The following is a 14,867-nucleotide window of genomic DNA, read 5'->3' as shown; positions in this document are numbered from 1 at the left end:
GAATCGAGTCGGGGAGGCTAGCTCTCCTTTCGAGTAGAACCTTATCGCAGCTTTCTCCATAAATCCGTACCCGGTTGCCCCCTTATCCCGTGAAAAACAGGCAAAAAATACTCCCTGCTAAGAAAGAGCGTAACGGAATACGATTCGAAACAGCGGCACTTAATTGCACATTAATCCAATTAAAACGGTTTCGTTTAATTAATTCAATGGAACTGATGGACTTGATCCAGCGATAGCAAGCTTTGCAGAATCTGGGAGTTAGTCTTTTGCTATTCCAGTCCCCCTCCCAGTTATCCCACTGCATACACTGGGAGCCACTGGTCTGCGGTCTAGTTCGTGAACGGCTTCTTTCCGGAGATCCGTGATTCGCCCCAGGCGAGCGGCTGCATTAAACCTCTGGCTTGGAGCTCGCTTAGGGCTGCCTGGCCCGATCCTGCGCTTTCAGACTCAGAAGTGACTCTCTCAGAAGGGTGTCTCCAAACCCCCCCCCCCCCCCCCGTGGTGTTTCTTCCCATCTTCAGAAGTTGTCTCCCAGGTGAGCGGCAAGCCCCTTTACTCGTGAGTAGGCACCGTTTCAATGCAGGTGGGGCTTTATTGCTGAGTTAAAGGCCCTGCCGATCCATCGTGCGGTCTGGGTAGTGTTCCCCTTTTCGTCTTTCCGGCAAAGTGTTGAATGATGCTTCTGTGTGAATCTGCTTAATAATAATAATAATAATAATAATAATAATAATAATAATAATAATAATTTTATTATTTATAGCCTGCCTATCTGCCTGGTGGGACGTGGGTGGCGCTGTGGGTTAAACCACAGAGCCTAGGACTTGCTGATTGGAAGGTCGGCAGTTCGAATCCCCGCAATGAAGGGGTGAGCTCCCGTTGCTCGGTCCCTGCTCCTGCCAACCTAGCAGCTCGAAAGCACATCAAAGTGCAAGTAGATAAATAGGTACCACTCTGGCGGGAAGGTAAACGGCATTAGGTCCAGTCGTGGCTGACTCTGGGGTTGCGGCGCTCATCTCGCTTTCTTGGCTAAGGGAGCCGGCGTACAGCTTCCGGGTCATGTGGCCAGCAGGACCAAGCCGCTTCTGGCGAACCAGAGCAGCGCACGGAAACGCCGTTTACCTTCCCGCCGGAGCGGTACCTATTTATCTACTTGCGCAGGCATGCTTTTGAACTGCTAGGTTGGCAGGAGCAGGGACCGAGCAACGGGAGCTCACCCCATCATTGCGGGGATTCGAACTGCCGACCTTCTGATCAGCAAGCCCTAGGCTCAGTGGTTTAACCCACAGCGCCACCCGCGTCCCCGTGAGGCCTGTCCGTTGCAACCTGTTTAATTACTATTTGCCGACGTTCGGTTTTCCTGTTTACCATTCGATTCGGATCGATGATGGAATGTTGCTTTGTTCGGCGTAAGCGGTTTATGTCAAAGTTATTGCAACTTTTTACGTTGCGTTCTTACTATTCACGTTCAGTGTTTTATTACGTTTTTATACGTGTTGGTAGCTGCCCAGAGTGGCTGGGCCAACCCAATAAGATGGACGGAATATAGAAAAAAATATCATTATTAAATTATTGTAACCTGATTGTCCGGGATGAGGGCAGAGGGATGGAGCATAGTGAGAAAACAACTTTGCTGCTCGTGACGAAGGCTAAACCTAATTATCGGCTGGCTTCTTTTATTGATTCCCCTGCCCTTCCCAAATCTCACTCGGCACCATCTCTCCCCCCCCCCCCAATTCCAGCTCCGATTAGCCACTTAAAAGCAGCTTAATAGGGAAGTGTTTATCATGGCAGCCGTCTGCTACCTTCGTTTAAATCAAATTATCGTCCCCACCTGCCTTTGGGGTCTCTCCCCCTTTAAGGGGGGGGAAAACACCCCAGGAATCTGAGCAAAACTCAGATCGCTCTGCTGAACATCTGCTGTGTGTCTTATTTTAAGTTTGCGAAAAATCCACGCATCTGTGGATACTTGTTTGCTGTGCGCGATTCTCAGGTGCTTGTGGCCCCGAAGGACATCCTCAAAAGCTTGGCCAGCCGCGGAAAATGCAGTTTTTTGTGTGGGTTTTAAATTGTGCGTGGTTGGGTGGATCTGCACTTCCGCCTTCTGGCCAGCTTCCTTAGAGGGGGCGCTCAAGAGCAACCAGCAGTGGAATTGTAGAGTTGGGACCCCGAGGGACATCCAGCCCAACCCTTTGCAATTGGGTAACCAATACCCAGCTCTGCCGCTCTTTTAAATCGGAACCAGTGAAGGCAGTGAAGGTCCTGTGTAAGTGCCTGGAGGCGGTTGGAGGATGGATGGCGGCTAACAGATTGAGGTTGAATCCTGACAAGACAGAAGGACTGTTTTTGGGGGACAGGAGGCGAGCAGCTGTGGAGGACTCCCTGGTCCTGAATGGGGTCACTGTGCCCCTGAAGGACCAGGTGCGCAGCCTGGGGGTCATTTTGGACTCACAGCTGTCCATGGAGGCGCAGGTCAGTTCTGTGTCCAGGGCAGCTCCATCTGGTATGCAGGATGAGACCCTCCCTGCCTGCAGACTGTCTCACCAGAGTGGTGCATGCTCTGGTTATCTCCCGCTTGGACTACTGCCATGCGCTCTCCGTGGGGCTGCCTTTGAAGGTGACCCGGAAACTGCAACTAATCCAGAATGCGGCAGCCAGACTGGGGACTGGGAGTGGAGACCACATAACCCCAGTCCTGAAAGACCTACATTGGCTCCCAGGATGTTTCCAAGCACAATTCAAAGTGTTGGTGCTGACCTTGAAAGCCCTAAACGGCCCAGTAGACCTGAAGGGGCGTCTCCACCCCCTATAATTTTTTTGGGGGGGGGGATGAACAGATTACTATGCCCTACAAATAGCCCAGAGATGCATTTTCAATAAAAGGACACATTCTACTCATGTAAAAACACGCTGATTCCTGGACCATCCACTGGCCGGATTTAGAAGGCGATTGGGCCAGATCCGGCCCCTGGGCCTTAGTTTGCCTACCCTGGTTTAAGGAGCCTAGGCTATGCATCCAAGTTTCTAACCCTGGTTAGCAGGGCCACTTACCGAGGTTGGATTTGTGAATGTAAGAATGCAATTCAGGTAAGCAATACGGAGGCAGAGGGAAGCCATCATGGCTAGTGGAAAAGTTGGAGGGGATGGAATAGGACGTCCCTATTTTCAGGGGAGAAACGTTGGAGGGGATGGAATGGGACGTCCCTATTTTCACTGGAGAAACGTTGGAGGGGATGGAATAGGACGTCCCCATTTTCAGGGGAGAAACGTTGGAGGGGATGGAATGGGACGTCCCTATTTTCAGGGGAGAAACGTTGGAGGGGATGGAATGGGACGTCCCTATTTTCACTGGAGAAACGTTGGAGGGGATGGAATAGGACGTCCCCATTTTCAGGGGAGAAACGTTGGAGGGGATGCAATAGGACGTCCCTATTTTCAGGGGAGAAACGTTGGAGGGGATGCAATAGGACGTCCCTATTTTCACAGGAGAAACGTTGGAGGGGATGGAATAGGACGTCCCTCTTTTCAGGGGAGAAACGTTGGAGGGGATGGAATAGGACGTCCCTCTTTTCAGGGGAGAAACGTTGGAGGGGATGGAATAGGATGTCCCTCTTTTCAGGGGAGAAACGTTGGAGGGGATGCAATAGGACGTCCCTATTTTCAGGGGAGAAACGTTGGAGGGGATGGAATAGGACGTCCCTATTTTCACTGGAGAAACGTTGGGGGGGATGGAATAGGACGTCCCTATTTCCAGGGGAGAAACGTTGGAGGGGATGGAATAGGACGTCCCTCTTTTCAGGGGAGAAACGTTGGAGGGGATGGAATAGGACGTCCCTATTTTCAGGGGAGAAACTTTGGAGGCTATATGAATATTGCAATGGAATTTGCACGTTATTGATAGTCTTATCCTCCAGGAATCGCAAGGGACCCAAGTTTTCTAACCCTCATTTGAAGCCCTCGAGGTCATTGGCCATCCCTGCCTCTTGTGGCAGGGAGTTCCATAGTCTAACTCTGCAGAAAGAATTCCTCCTTTTGATTTCTCCCGAACCTCCCAGCGTTTAGCTTCCTTGGCTGACCCTGAGTTCAAGTGTTACGACAAAGGGAGAAAGATGTCTGTCTGTCTGTCTCTCTCTGTCTGTCCACTTTCTCCCACAGTAGACGGCGGGTTTGCAGGCAGCGGCAAAACCCTTAAATACGGGTTGGTGGTGGGAAACATACTCTCCCCCCCCCCCGACAAGCTACATTTTATATTATTAGTACGTATTTAATTAGAACACGAACACACGAATGCTTTATGAATATTCATGATCGGGGTTATTAAAATGCATAATTAATCTGTGGGGTCTCTCTCTGTTTCTCTCTTTCCCCCGTTTTAATAACTCTATTAACGTAGCCATGGTGGGAGGGATAAAGGGAGCCCTCTGTTATTGTCCCTTCATGCCGACAGGACGGGACGTGGCGCTTAGAAGTTCCTGGAAGCCATCATATTTTTTAATTTCGCTGGTCTCTGCTTAAAGAAAAATCCTGATTTTTATTTACAGTGGACCGTGTAGCCAGTTAGGTGGTTGTTCAGAGAAGACATGCTGGAAGAAAATAACACATGCCTACTCATTTCAGCAATAATAATAATAATTTTAATAATAATAATAATTCTATTATCAATCAATCAAATACCTTTACTGGCATCACAGTGTAAAACGTTTCAAGTAATTGGAATAATTAAAAGGACAAGGGTGAAGCTGTCAAGGGTTTTAACGCCACACTATGGTTGTGTGCAGGGACGCGGGTGGCGCTGTGGGTTAAAGCCTCAGCGCCTAGGACTTGCCGATCGAAAGGTCGGCAGTTCGAATCCCCGCGGCGGGGTGTGCTCCCGTTGTTCGGTCCCAGCGCCTGCCAACCTAGCAGTTTGAAAGCACCCCCGGGTGCAAGTAGATAAATAGGGACCGCTTACTAGCGGGAAGGTAAACGGCGTTTCCGTGTGCAGCTCTGGCTCGCCAGAGCAGCTTCGTCACGCTGGCCACGTGACCCGGAAGTGTCTCCGGACAGCGCTGGCCCTTGGCCTCTTTGAGTGAGATGGGCGCACAACCCTAGAGTCTGGCAAGACTGGCCCGTACGGGCAGGGGTACCTTTACTTTTTATGGTTGTGTGCATTTGGATATTCTGCTGCGTCCTGTCTATTTTCCATTCAGGTGGCGCTGTGGTCTAAACCACTGAGCCTCTTGGGCCTGCCGATCAGAAGGTCGGTGGTTCGAATCCCCGTGACGGGGTGAGCTCCCATTGCTCGGTCCCTGCTCCTGCCAACCTAGCAGTTCAAAAGCACACCAGTGCAAGTAGATAAATAGGTATCGCTCCGGCGGAAAGGTAAACGGCGTTTCCGTGTGCTGCTCTGGTTCGCCAGAAGCGGCTTAGTCCTGCTGGCCACATGACCCAAAAGCTGGACACCGGCTCCCTCGGCCAGTAAAGCGAGATGAGTGCCGCAACCGCAGAGTCATCTACGACTGGACCTAATGGTCAGGGGTCCCTTTACCTTTAGCTTTAATCATAATTGAGGAGCAGGCTTTCGTGCCGTCAGATTTTGTTGGGTTGCAGGCGGGCATTTTCGAAACTGGTTTGGGGGTTTATTTGAATATCTGAGCAGCCTTGTGTGCGAGGCTTCTAGTTCATTATAAAGAGACCGGCCATGGCTTTTTCGCTTTATTTCCCACAACGCCCTCCCTGTAAGGTTGGCCGGCGTGTGTTGTGCCCGGTTCCTTTTCAAGCCGCCTCCATTTAATGGCTGAGTGCCTGCATGGAGAATATTCTGGTTTTGACGCTCATCAAATTCGCAGGTGACACCAAACTGGGAGGGGGCCCCAAAACGCCGCAGAAGACGGAATCGGCGTTCGAGGCGACCTTAACAGATTGGAGAACTGGTCCCAAGCTAAAAATGTGCATTTCAATAGGGATAAATGTCAGGTTTTGCACTGAGGCAGGAAGAATCAGTCGCAGAAATATAGGATAGGGGGAACCGGGAACTGGATCTGGTTGTCTTGGTGGACCACAAGCCAAACATGAATCAGTGTGATGCAGCAGAATAAATAAATAAAAGCCAATTAAGTTCTAGGCTGCATCCATAGAGGTCTAGTGTCCAGATCATGGGAATTAATTTTTGTTGTTGTTTAGTCGTTTAGTCATGTCCGACTCTTCGTGACCCCCTGGACCAGAGCACGCCAGGCCCTCCTGTCTTCCACTGCCTCCCGCAGTTTGGTCAGACTCATGCTGGTAGCTTCGAGAACACTGTCCCACCATCTTGTCCTCCGTTGTCCCCTTCTCCTTGTGCCCTCCATCTTTCCCAACATCAGGGTCTTTTCCAGGGAGTCTTCTCTTCTCATGAGGTGGCCAAAGTCTTGGAGCCTCAGCTTCAGGATCTGTCCTTCCAGTGAGCACTCAGGGCTGGTTTCCTTCAGAATGGAGAGGTTGGATCTTCTTGCAGTCCATGGGACTCTCAAGAGTCTCCTCCAGCACCAGAATTCAAAAGCATCCATTCTTCCGCGATCAGCCTTCTTTATGGTCCAGCTCTCACTTCCATACATCACTACTGCGATAACTATAGCTTTGACTATACGGACCTTTGTCGGCAAGGCGATGTCTCTGCTTTTTAAGCAAAATTAATAGTCCCGCTCTATTCTGCCTTGGTCAGACCACACCTGGAATAATGCTTCCAGTTCTGGGCAGCACAATTTAAGATGGATGTTGACAAGGTGGGCAGAGGAGGGAGACCGAGATGATCAAGCGTCTGGAAACCGAGCCTGATGAGGAACGGTCGAAGGAGCTGGGGATGTTTAGCCTGGGAAAGAGGAGACGGCAGAGCCATCTTCCAATATGGGCTGTCACATGGGAGAGGGAGCAAGCTGGTTTCCTCTGGCTCCCGAGGGTAGGATTCGAACCCGTGGCTTCGGGCGATGAGAAGGGAGATTCCAACTCAACATCTGGGAAAGCTTTCTGGCAGTCAGAGCTGTTCTGACACCCGGTGGCGGACTCTCCTTCCTCAAAGGATTTTAAGCAGAAGTTTGAATGGCCCTCTATCCTGGATGCTTTGGATTCCTGCATTGCCAGGGGGTTGGAATAGATGACCGCTGGGGTTCCCTTTCACAGTTCCACGATTCTATCATTTCATGTGCTCCTTTAACCGTTCCTCTGTGTCAGAATGTAGGATCTGTAAGCTCCTTGCGGGCAGAGACCCATGTCCATTGACCCGGCTGTATACTGATTTACCGAAGCTCTCACATCCTGCTTTTTATTAGTGGGTTTTGTAAATTTCAAGTTTTTGGCCGACGCAGATTAAACTCTTCTAGAGCGTCAAAAAAAAGGGGGGGTCACCGGGGGTGGGAGGGAGTAAATGGCGCATTTTTTAGAGCAAAAGTTATTGTCGGAGGCGACAGGAATGCACAGCTCACCCCCCTGAAAAAAAATACTATCCCAATTCGCATTAACATCTTTTTTTCCGCCACCGCGATTCCGCAAAGTAATCACATTGGAGAGAGCAGGGATTGGGGGGGGGAAAGGAGGAGCGGGGTATTTTTATTTTTTATTTTTTGATTAGGAAACAAAATCTAAATGAGGGTTATGAATATTCATTAGGTGTGGAGATTAATATGCATAATTATGCAAATTAGACAGCAATTAAACACCGATTCTCCGGGGAAATGATTAACACAAAAGGCTGCGGAATGGAAGCCTTGCAATTTTGAAAGAAGTTTCTGGTTAAATGAACAGTGAGGGGAGATGGGGAGGGCTGTGATTCACATAATAATAAGATGGAAAGGGGGGGCGAGAAACAATTCACACAATGGGGTGTTTTTGTGCGTTGCACTTTTGCACACCCAGCCTTGCACACTCGCCTCGGGGCGTGCATCGAAGACCTTTGCACACACAGTGCGATACCTTGGTTCCGTTCCGGAAATCCCGTTCCAAAACCAAAGCGTTCCAGAACCGAGGCAGCGCTTTCCCATAGAAAGTCATGCAAAACGGATCGATTTTTTAAAACAGCGATTCAACATGGATTTGATTATCTAACGAGACGATTGGTCCATCAAATGAAAGCAAGAATCAATGCCCTGTACTATATAAAATAAGGCAATATTGGAGATGGTAAAAATTAAAATTGCATTTTTTTCCCTTCACCTGCACTGATGATGGTCATTGCTTGGTTTTTTTTAATCCATTTCTGCAGCCAATCAATCAATCAGTAGCTGAACTGGGTTCCGCACTGTCACAAAAACAAATGAACCGAAAAAGCCTCAAATACAAAACCGCAAAATAAATGGCAAAAGCGCCAAACTTAATCCGTTCCGGAAGTCCGTTTGACTTCTGAAATGTTCGAAAACCGAGGCGCGGCTTCTGATTGGCACAGGCACCCCAGAAACAATAGCCGGCAGCCGCGTTGGATGTCTGGCTTCCGAAAAACGTTCAAAAACCAAAGCACTTATTCCTGGGTTTTCGGCGTTTGAGAACCAAGGCATTTGAAACCAAGGTACCACTGCAACACCATAAAATGGACCCATTTTCCTGTAGAAAATTGCCATTGTGTCCCTCCAGGGCAGTGTTGCCTACACAGGCTGGCAGCATCTCTCCTGCCTTTCGGGCCATGGACATTCTCCGCCCGATCTGGATGCGCCGGGATTCGAACCCGGCGCACGGGCTCTGCCCATTCAGCCCCCTCGCCTCTGCCCGTCGGGTTGCACTCCCCAGCTGGGCAAGTTGAGGAGGGCTGTTTGGCTTTGACTCCCTGCAAGCAGAAAGCTAGCAGCCCAGGGCGTGGGCCAATAGGGTCTGTTTCTGGGGGAATACGAAACCACTGGAACCATAACAATAATTCAGTTTAACCAAATTAAGTGTGGGGCAACTCCGCCCCTCCAATATTTTGTTTCGTGTGTTGTTTTTTCAGAAGGCTACTGAAAATAATATGGATTTAACTAAAGATGGGAAGTTCGCCGTTTTCCCCACTCCGCCTCTCCCCTCTTCTCTGTCGTTTAAACGCAAAACAGAACCTTTTCCTCATCCTGACACCCTAACTTTCTGCATGCAATCCCATCCCATGATGGAATTTAAAAATCTATCATCCAGTTCTGCATGGGAACATTGCAAAACAGGAAAAAGTCTTTATTCTCTCTTAAACATCCAAATATTGCTCTGTTTGTGGAAGGAAAGTGCTTTCAGCTTCAGGAGAACGCTGGCTTTGTGTGATGGGACTGCTTATCAAAGCTGATTCCTTTAAATAATAATAATAATAATTTTCTGGGCTGGTTTAATTTTTATTTCCACTCCCCTTCTCCAGCAGGTTTGGACGAGCGGCCGGCCTCTGGCTCCTGGGCAGCTGGAGATCAGAACAACTCCACTTTTGACCAAGTCAGGGTAAGGATAATTAGAAAACCACTTTGAAATAGAGCAAAAATTAATAATAATCTCTTGCCTTTTGAGAGGGGGGGGTTGCAAATAAGGGTGCATGCAATTGAATGAATGAATCTTTATTTGAGTCAGCCATAGTAATAAAACAACAACACAATATAAAAAGAATAGGAAGAAAAGGTCAAATCACTAGTCAGTAAGACTTGATTTAAATCAATTTTCTTTACAGAAAGACTCAGCCTTGCTGGTCTGCTCTTAATACTGACAACCGGATGGAGGTTTCATTTTGGGAAGAATAAATTTCCAGAGTCGTTTTTACAGTTCTATCAAAAATTTACTGATTTGGTGATTCGATTAGCAATACAGAAGGCAGATAATTGTGAAATTATGGCGAGGTTTGATGAGTTAACTGTGTGTATTCAGACGACTTTTTCTGCTGTACTTTATTGGAAGGAGAAAAATAATCGTTTCGTGAATAACAATTTGGACAATTTAGTTAACTAAAACAGTAACTTTGTAGCATATGTTTGTTAACTGATGTGGTTAAACGATTATACCTTAGAATGAAAACAACAACAATAATAATAATAAACTTAGGCTGAGTTTTAGCAGGCATGAAAAGCTTAAAACAAATCCTTATTTCCTTGTAGCCTTTGGACTACAGTGGTGCCTCGCAAGACGAAAAGAATCCGTTCCGCGGGTCTTTTCGTCTTGCGGTTTTTTCGTCTTGCGAAGCAAGCCCATTGACGGAGTAGCGCTATTAGCGCTATTGGCGATTTAAGGGCTAAAAACGGCTTTTTAAGGGGTGGGGGATTAGCGGTTTTGCTAATTCAAAATAAGGGGTTTTGGAGCAATTTTTCGTCATTTTTCGTCTTGCGAAGCAAGCCCATAGGGAAATTCGTCCTGCGAAGCGCCTCTGCAAACGGAAAACCCTTTCGTCTTGCGGGTTTTCCGTCTTGCGAGGCATTCGTCTTGCGGGGCACCACTGTATAATGCAACTTAAATAGAAAATCTCCCCTCCCCCAAAAAGAGCATTATTTTATTTTAAAAATCTGATTTAAATTTTTTAAAAATCTGATTTATTTATTTTTTTAACCATTGATTTTTACCCACCCTGTCGCTTTTGTTTTTTAAGGACCTGCTCCTACAATATTTTCTTTCTCCTTCTTCCAGCAGGGCTACGGCGAGGGCTCCCACTACGGCGAGCACAGAGATCTCCCATCCCATAATAGCCTATCTTCGTCATCATTCCTGGGGTCCGGGATCGTAGGTGAGAGCCGCTGCATTGGCGGGGAAAAGCTCCCTGTTCCCAAATTTCTCGCCGGAGGTGCATCACAATGCGGGGTGGGCTAGATGTCCGCTGGGGTGTCCCAAACTTTATTTTTCGCAGCAGTAGCTGCTGCCAGCCAGTGCTGACACCACTAAAGTCAATGGGACATTTGGGGCAGCGAGCGGCACAGGCCAGATCTAGCTTTCTGTGTTCGGGGTTGCCGAGGGCGGTCGCTTCGGGTGTGCTGGATCGGCTCTGCGTTTCGCTTTGCGTGCAGAATGGGAGAACAAGGGTGCCTCTGAGCATGCGCCGAGTGCCGGAACGAGCTTTTTTAGTACCGGGGCGGCTGCTTTCACACACAGAGCCGGGAGGGATGTGGCCGAACGGCTTGACTTTTGGGATTCGAACCCGCGTCCTAGTCTGCCACCCTAACCTCTAAACCACATGGGTGCGGTCCACAAAGACGGGGAATAATAAAATAATAATAATAATAATTTATTTATATCCCGCCCTCCCCAGCCGAAGCCAGGCTCAGAGCGGCTAACATCAGTAAAAATAACATAAAATCATAATCCATTAATTGAAATACATTCTAAAATCAATTCATTCTAAAATCAATTCAATAATAATAAAATTTCATTTAATTTCATTTAATTATTTTAATAGGGTGGCTCATAATAAACTTTTTATTGAAAATACCTGCTCCAAAGGTCTTCTCTTACTACCCTGGGGATTATATAGCTATATCTGGAATTTCCATGCATATCAGTTAATATCTTGACCCCCCCTCCACAAAAATAGATGTTTACTTGACTGTTTCCCTATGTCGTAAAGGCCAAAATTTCAGTTCAGTGGAGGGGGGGTCAAGATATTAACTGATATGCATGGAATTTCAGATATAGCTATATAATCCCTAGTGTAGTAAAATAAGACTTTTGAAGCAGGAGTTTAATATATATAAAAAACCCACAATTTTTTATGAACCGCCCTAAGGGGGAACCCCAAAGTGAATTTTTTTGGGGGAGCCACCTTTGACCGACCGCAACAGTTTGCATCCTGCTCTTCCGAAACGCCCCCCCTCTTGAGTCTGAGTCTCTGCTAATCCCCGCTAATCCGGGTGTTTTTTGGGGGGGGAGAGAAAGAGGGAAGGCCGAGGGGGGGGTGTCTGTTAATTCACCCGCATCGATAAATAAATAGATGCCAATCCAATCTCCATTGATCTCGGCTCCCTTTTGCAAAATTGCATACCTGCAAACGAATTTTGGGTTTTATTTTATTGTGTGGGGGGGTCGCGAATAGCGGTTAACTAGTCTGGGAGCCGATAAGCCCCGGGTGGATCGTTATTTCTAGCAATTAACTCCTTTTCCGAAAAGACCCGGCCTGCTAATCTAGCTGGCGTTGTGAGCCGCTAGCGTATTGGACAATGGTTTTTAATCGGTTCAGGCTGACCAAGACACACACACCCGGCCTCCCCCCAATCGCTGCCTTTAATCTCTTCCACTTTATCTCGCCTCCTTCCTCTCTTGCCACTTCCCCCCCCCAAAAAAATTGCATTTTTAATACAGTTATTGCAGGGGTGGCCAATACCCAAGAGACCGCGATCTACTCACAGAGTTCAAAACTGGCAGAGATCTACCCCTTTTTTGGGGTGTTCAGGGATCACAGTTGCTGAGCTTTTTTTAGCAAGGAAAACCCTGTTTTTAGGGGTTAAAGTTGTTGCGCTTGAGGAGCCAGCGATCTACTAGTGATCTGCCACAGACGTCCCGTGATCTACCGATAGATCACAGTCTACCTGTTGGACGTGCCTGAATTATTGGAGCCGTTCTGCTTCCTGGAACCTCGGGCAAACGTGTCGGCTGTGGGTTTTGCGCCTACTTTTCTTAACCGCGGTTTAGCGTTAACCCTGGTTTGGTTTGGTTTTTAAAAATAGATATTCAGATGATCCGGACATTTTTCGTTCCGGTCCCTGGGACCCTGAGCAAATGCATCAGCTCTGGGTTTTGCGGCTGCTTTTCTGAACCGCGGTTTAGCTTTGGATTTTTGTGCCTGCTTTTCTTAACCATGGTTTAGCTGGTAGCGGGAGAGAGAGAGAGAGAGAGAGAGAGAGAGAGAGAGATGTTCAGACATTTTTCATTCCGGTCCCTGGGACCCTGAGCAAATGCATTAGCTCTGGGTTTTGCGGCTGCTTTTCTGAACCGCGGTTTAGCTTTGGATTTTTGTGCCTGCTTTTCTTAACCATGGTTTAGCTGGTAGCGGAGGAGAGAGAGAGAGAGAAAGAGAGAGAGAGAGAGAGAGAGATGTCCAGACATTTTTCGTTCTGGTCCCTGGGACCCTGGGCAAATGCGTCAGCTCTGGGCTTTGCGCCTGCTTTTATTAACCACGGTTTAGCCTTAACCCTGGTTGTTGTTGTAATGTAATAGATGTTCAGACATTAACCATGGTTTAGCTGGGGGGAGAGAGAGAGAGAGAGATGTTCAGACATTTTTCGTTCTGGTCCCTGGGACCCTGGGCAAATGGGTCAGCTCTGGGCTTTGAGCCTGCTTTTCTCAACCGCGGTTTAGCATTGGATTTTTGCACCTGCTTTTCTTAACCATGGTTTAGCTGGGGGAGAGAGAGAGAAAGAGAGAGAGATGTCCAGACATTTTTCATTCTGGTCCCTGGGACCCTGAGCAAATGGGTCAGCTCTGGGCTTTCCACCTGCTTTTCTTAACCACGGTTTAGGTTTGGATTTTTGCACCTGCTTTTCTTAACCATGGTTTAGCTGGTATAGAGAGGGACAGAGAGAGAGAGAGATGTTCAGACATTTTTCGTTCTGGTCCCTGGGACCCTGGGCAAATGCGTCAGCTCTGGGTTTTGCGCCTGCTTTTCTTAACCACGGTTTAGCCTTAACCCTGGTGCTGTGTGTATGTGTGTGAGAAAATAAATAAGGGGAAAACTCACGGTTCTCTCACCAGGCAGAGGCGATTTAGGCCCAAGATCTGGTGACGAAAGCCGGCGGCGTTCATTTTTTTGCGCAGAGAGGAAAGAGAAATAAGGGGGGGCCCTGCGAGAGGCCGTCCTCCGCGTGGCAAATTTAGCTCCTAAACCGCTTTGACAGAGGCGGGGGGAATTAGGTCAGTTAAAAGATTTTGCCCTGCAACCCCACGACCTCTTGCTGACTTAACGCTAAGCCTCTCCAGAGAGTCGGGGAATGTGGGCGTCAGGGAAAAGCATAGGGTGGCCGTATTTCAACGTTTGTTTGCGTGGTTTTATTTTTGCAAAATCTCCAAAAGAAAAATGAAGTTTTTTTACACACACACACCCCTTTTTTTTAAAGGGACATCGCCAAAAAATAAAAGTCAGCGATTCCGATCCCTATTACCGGGTTTTCTCCCGCTTTTCGGAACAATTCCACCCAGACACCATTTTCGGCGGACGGATCCTGGCTACGTCTGGGGAATTACGGCCGTACGGCATTCCTAAGCGATATTACATTTTTGCCAGTTTACTTGTTTGTTAGTAAGGTAAAGGTAAAGGGACCCTGACCATTAGGTCCAGTCGCGACCGACTCTGGGGTTGCGGCGCTCATCTCGCTTTATTGGCCGAGGGAGCCGGCGTCCAGCTTCCGGGTCATGTGTCCAGCAGGACTAAGCCACTTCTGGCAAACCAGAGCAGCACACGGAAACGCCGTTTACCTTCCCGCCGGAGTGGTACCTACTTATCTACTTGCACTTTGAGGTGCTTTCGAACTGCTAGGTGGGCAGGAGCAGGGACCGAGCAACGGGAGCTCACCCCATCGTGAGGTCATGCAATCCAGCCCCCTGGTTTTGGGTGCTCACAGACTCTTCTTTCCTTCCCTCTTCTTCTTATCTCCAGGGAAAGGCACAGAAAGAGGCGCCTACCCATTCGGAAGAGACATGCCGGCTTTGAACCAGGTGAGCAAAATTCCTTAACTTATCCAATATCTCCTCTTGCTGTTCGGTGTTTTGCCGGTACGGATCTTGGCAGGCGTTTTGTTTCCCAGAGCCCGCCAGCGAATGGCAGAAAGGCTTGGATATTTGCGGGTATTTATGCAGGTAGACTGCTGCAGGATGTGGAGGTTTCGCTCGGCTGCGAGACCCCCCAGCGGTTTGTGGAGAAAACTCCCAACTCCAAGATGCCTTTGCACCCGAGAAATCAGATTTCCTTGCTCCTTTTTAGAAAGCAGCGGGTTGGGCTGGATGACCTTTGTAGG

At 48.3% G+C, this 14,867-nt stretch overlaps 1 protein-coding gene across 15 annotated transcripts in view; it reads left to right on the top strand.

Annotated features, from left to right (window-relative positions):
* Window positions 1-14,867, top strand: part of TCF3 (transcription factor 3) — a 75,662-nt gene that overhangs the window by 23,590 nt on the left and 37,205 nt on the right. For 5 of the 15 annotated variants that reach the window (XM_083421561.1, XM_083421559.1, XM_083421569.1 and 2 more), the window contains exons 3-5: window positions 9,314-9,390; window positions 10,561-10,654; window positions 14,510-14,568. In XM_083421561.1, coding sequence (XP_083277687.1) covers window positions 9,314-9,390; window positions 10,561-10,654; window positions 14,510-14,568 — 230 coding nt within the window. Of the gene's footprint in view, window positions 1-9,313; window positions 9,391-10,557; window positions 10,655-14,509; window positions 14,569-14,867 lie in introns of all 15 variants that reach the window. The other 10 variants (XM_083421558.1, XM_083421557.1, XM_083421566.1 and 7 more) reach the window with 3 other exon arrangements.

Source organism: Podarcis tiliguerta (genome assembly GCF_965153285.1).
Source record: "Podarcis tiliguerta genome assembly, chromosome: 18".
NCBI classification, from domain to species: domain Eukaryota; kingdom Metazoa; phylum Chordata; class Lepidosauria; order Squamata; family Lacertidae; genus Podarcis; species Podarcis tiliguerta.
The sequence above is the reverse complement of the archived record's forward strand: the minus strand, read 5'-3'. Positions and strand labels throughout refer to the sequence as shown.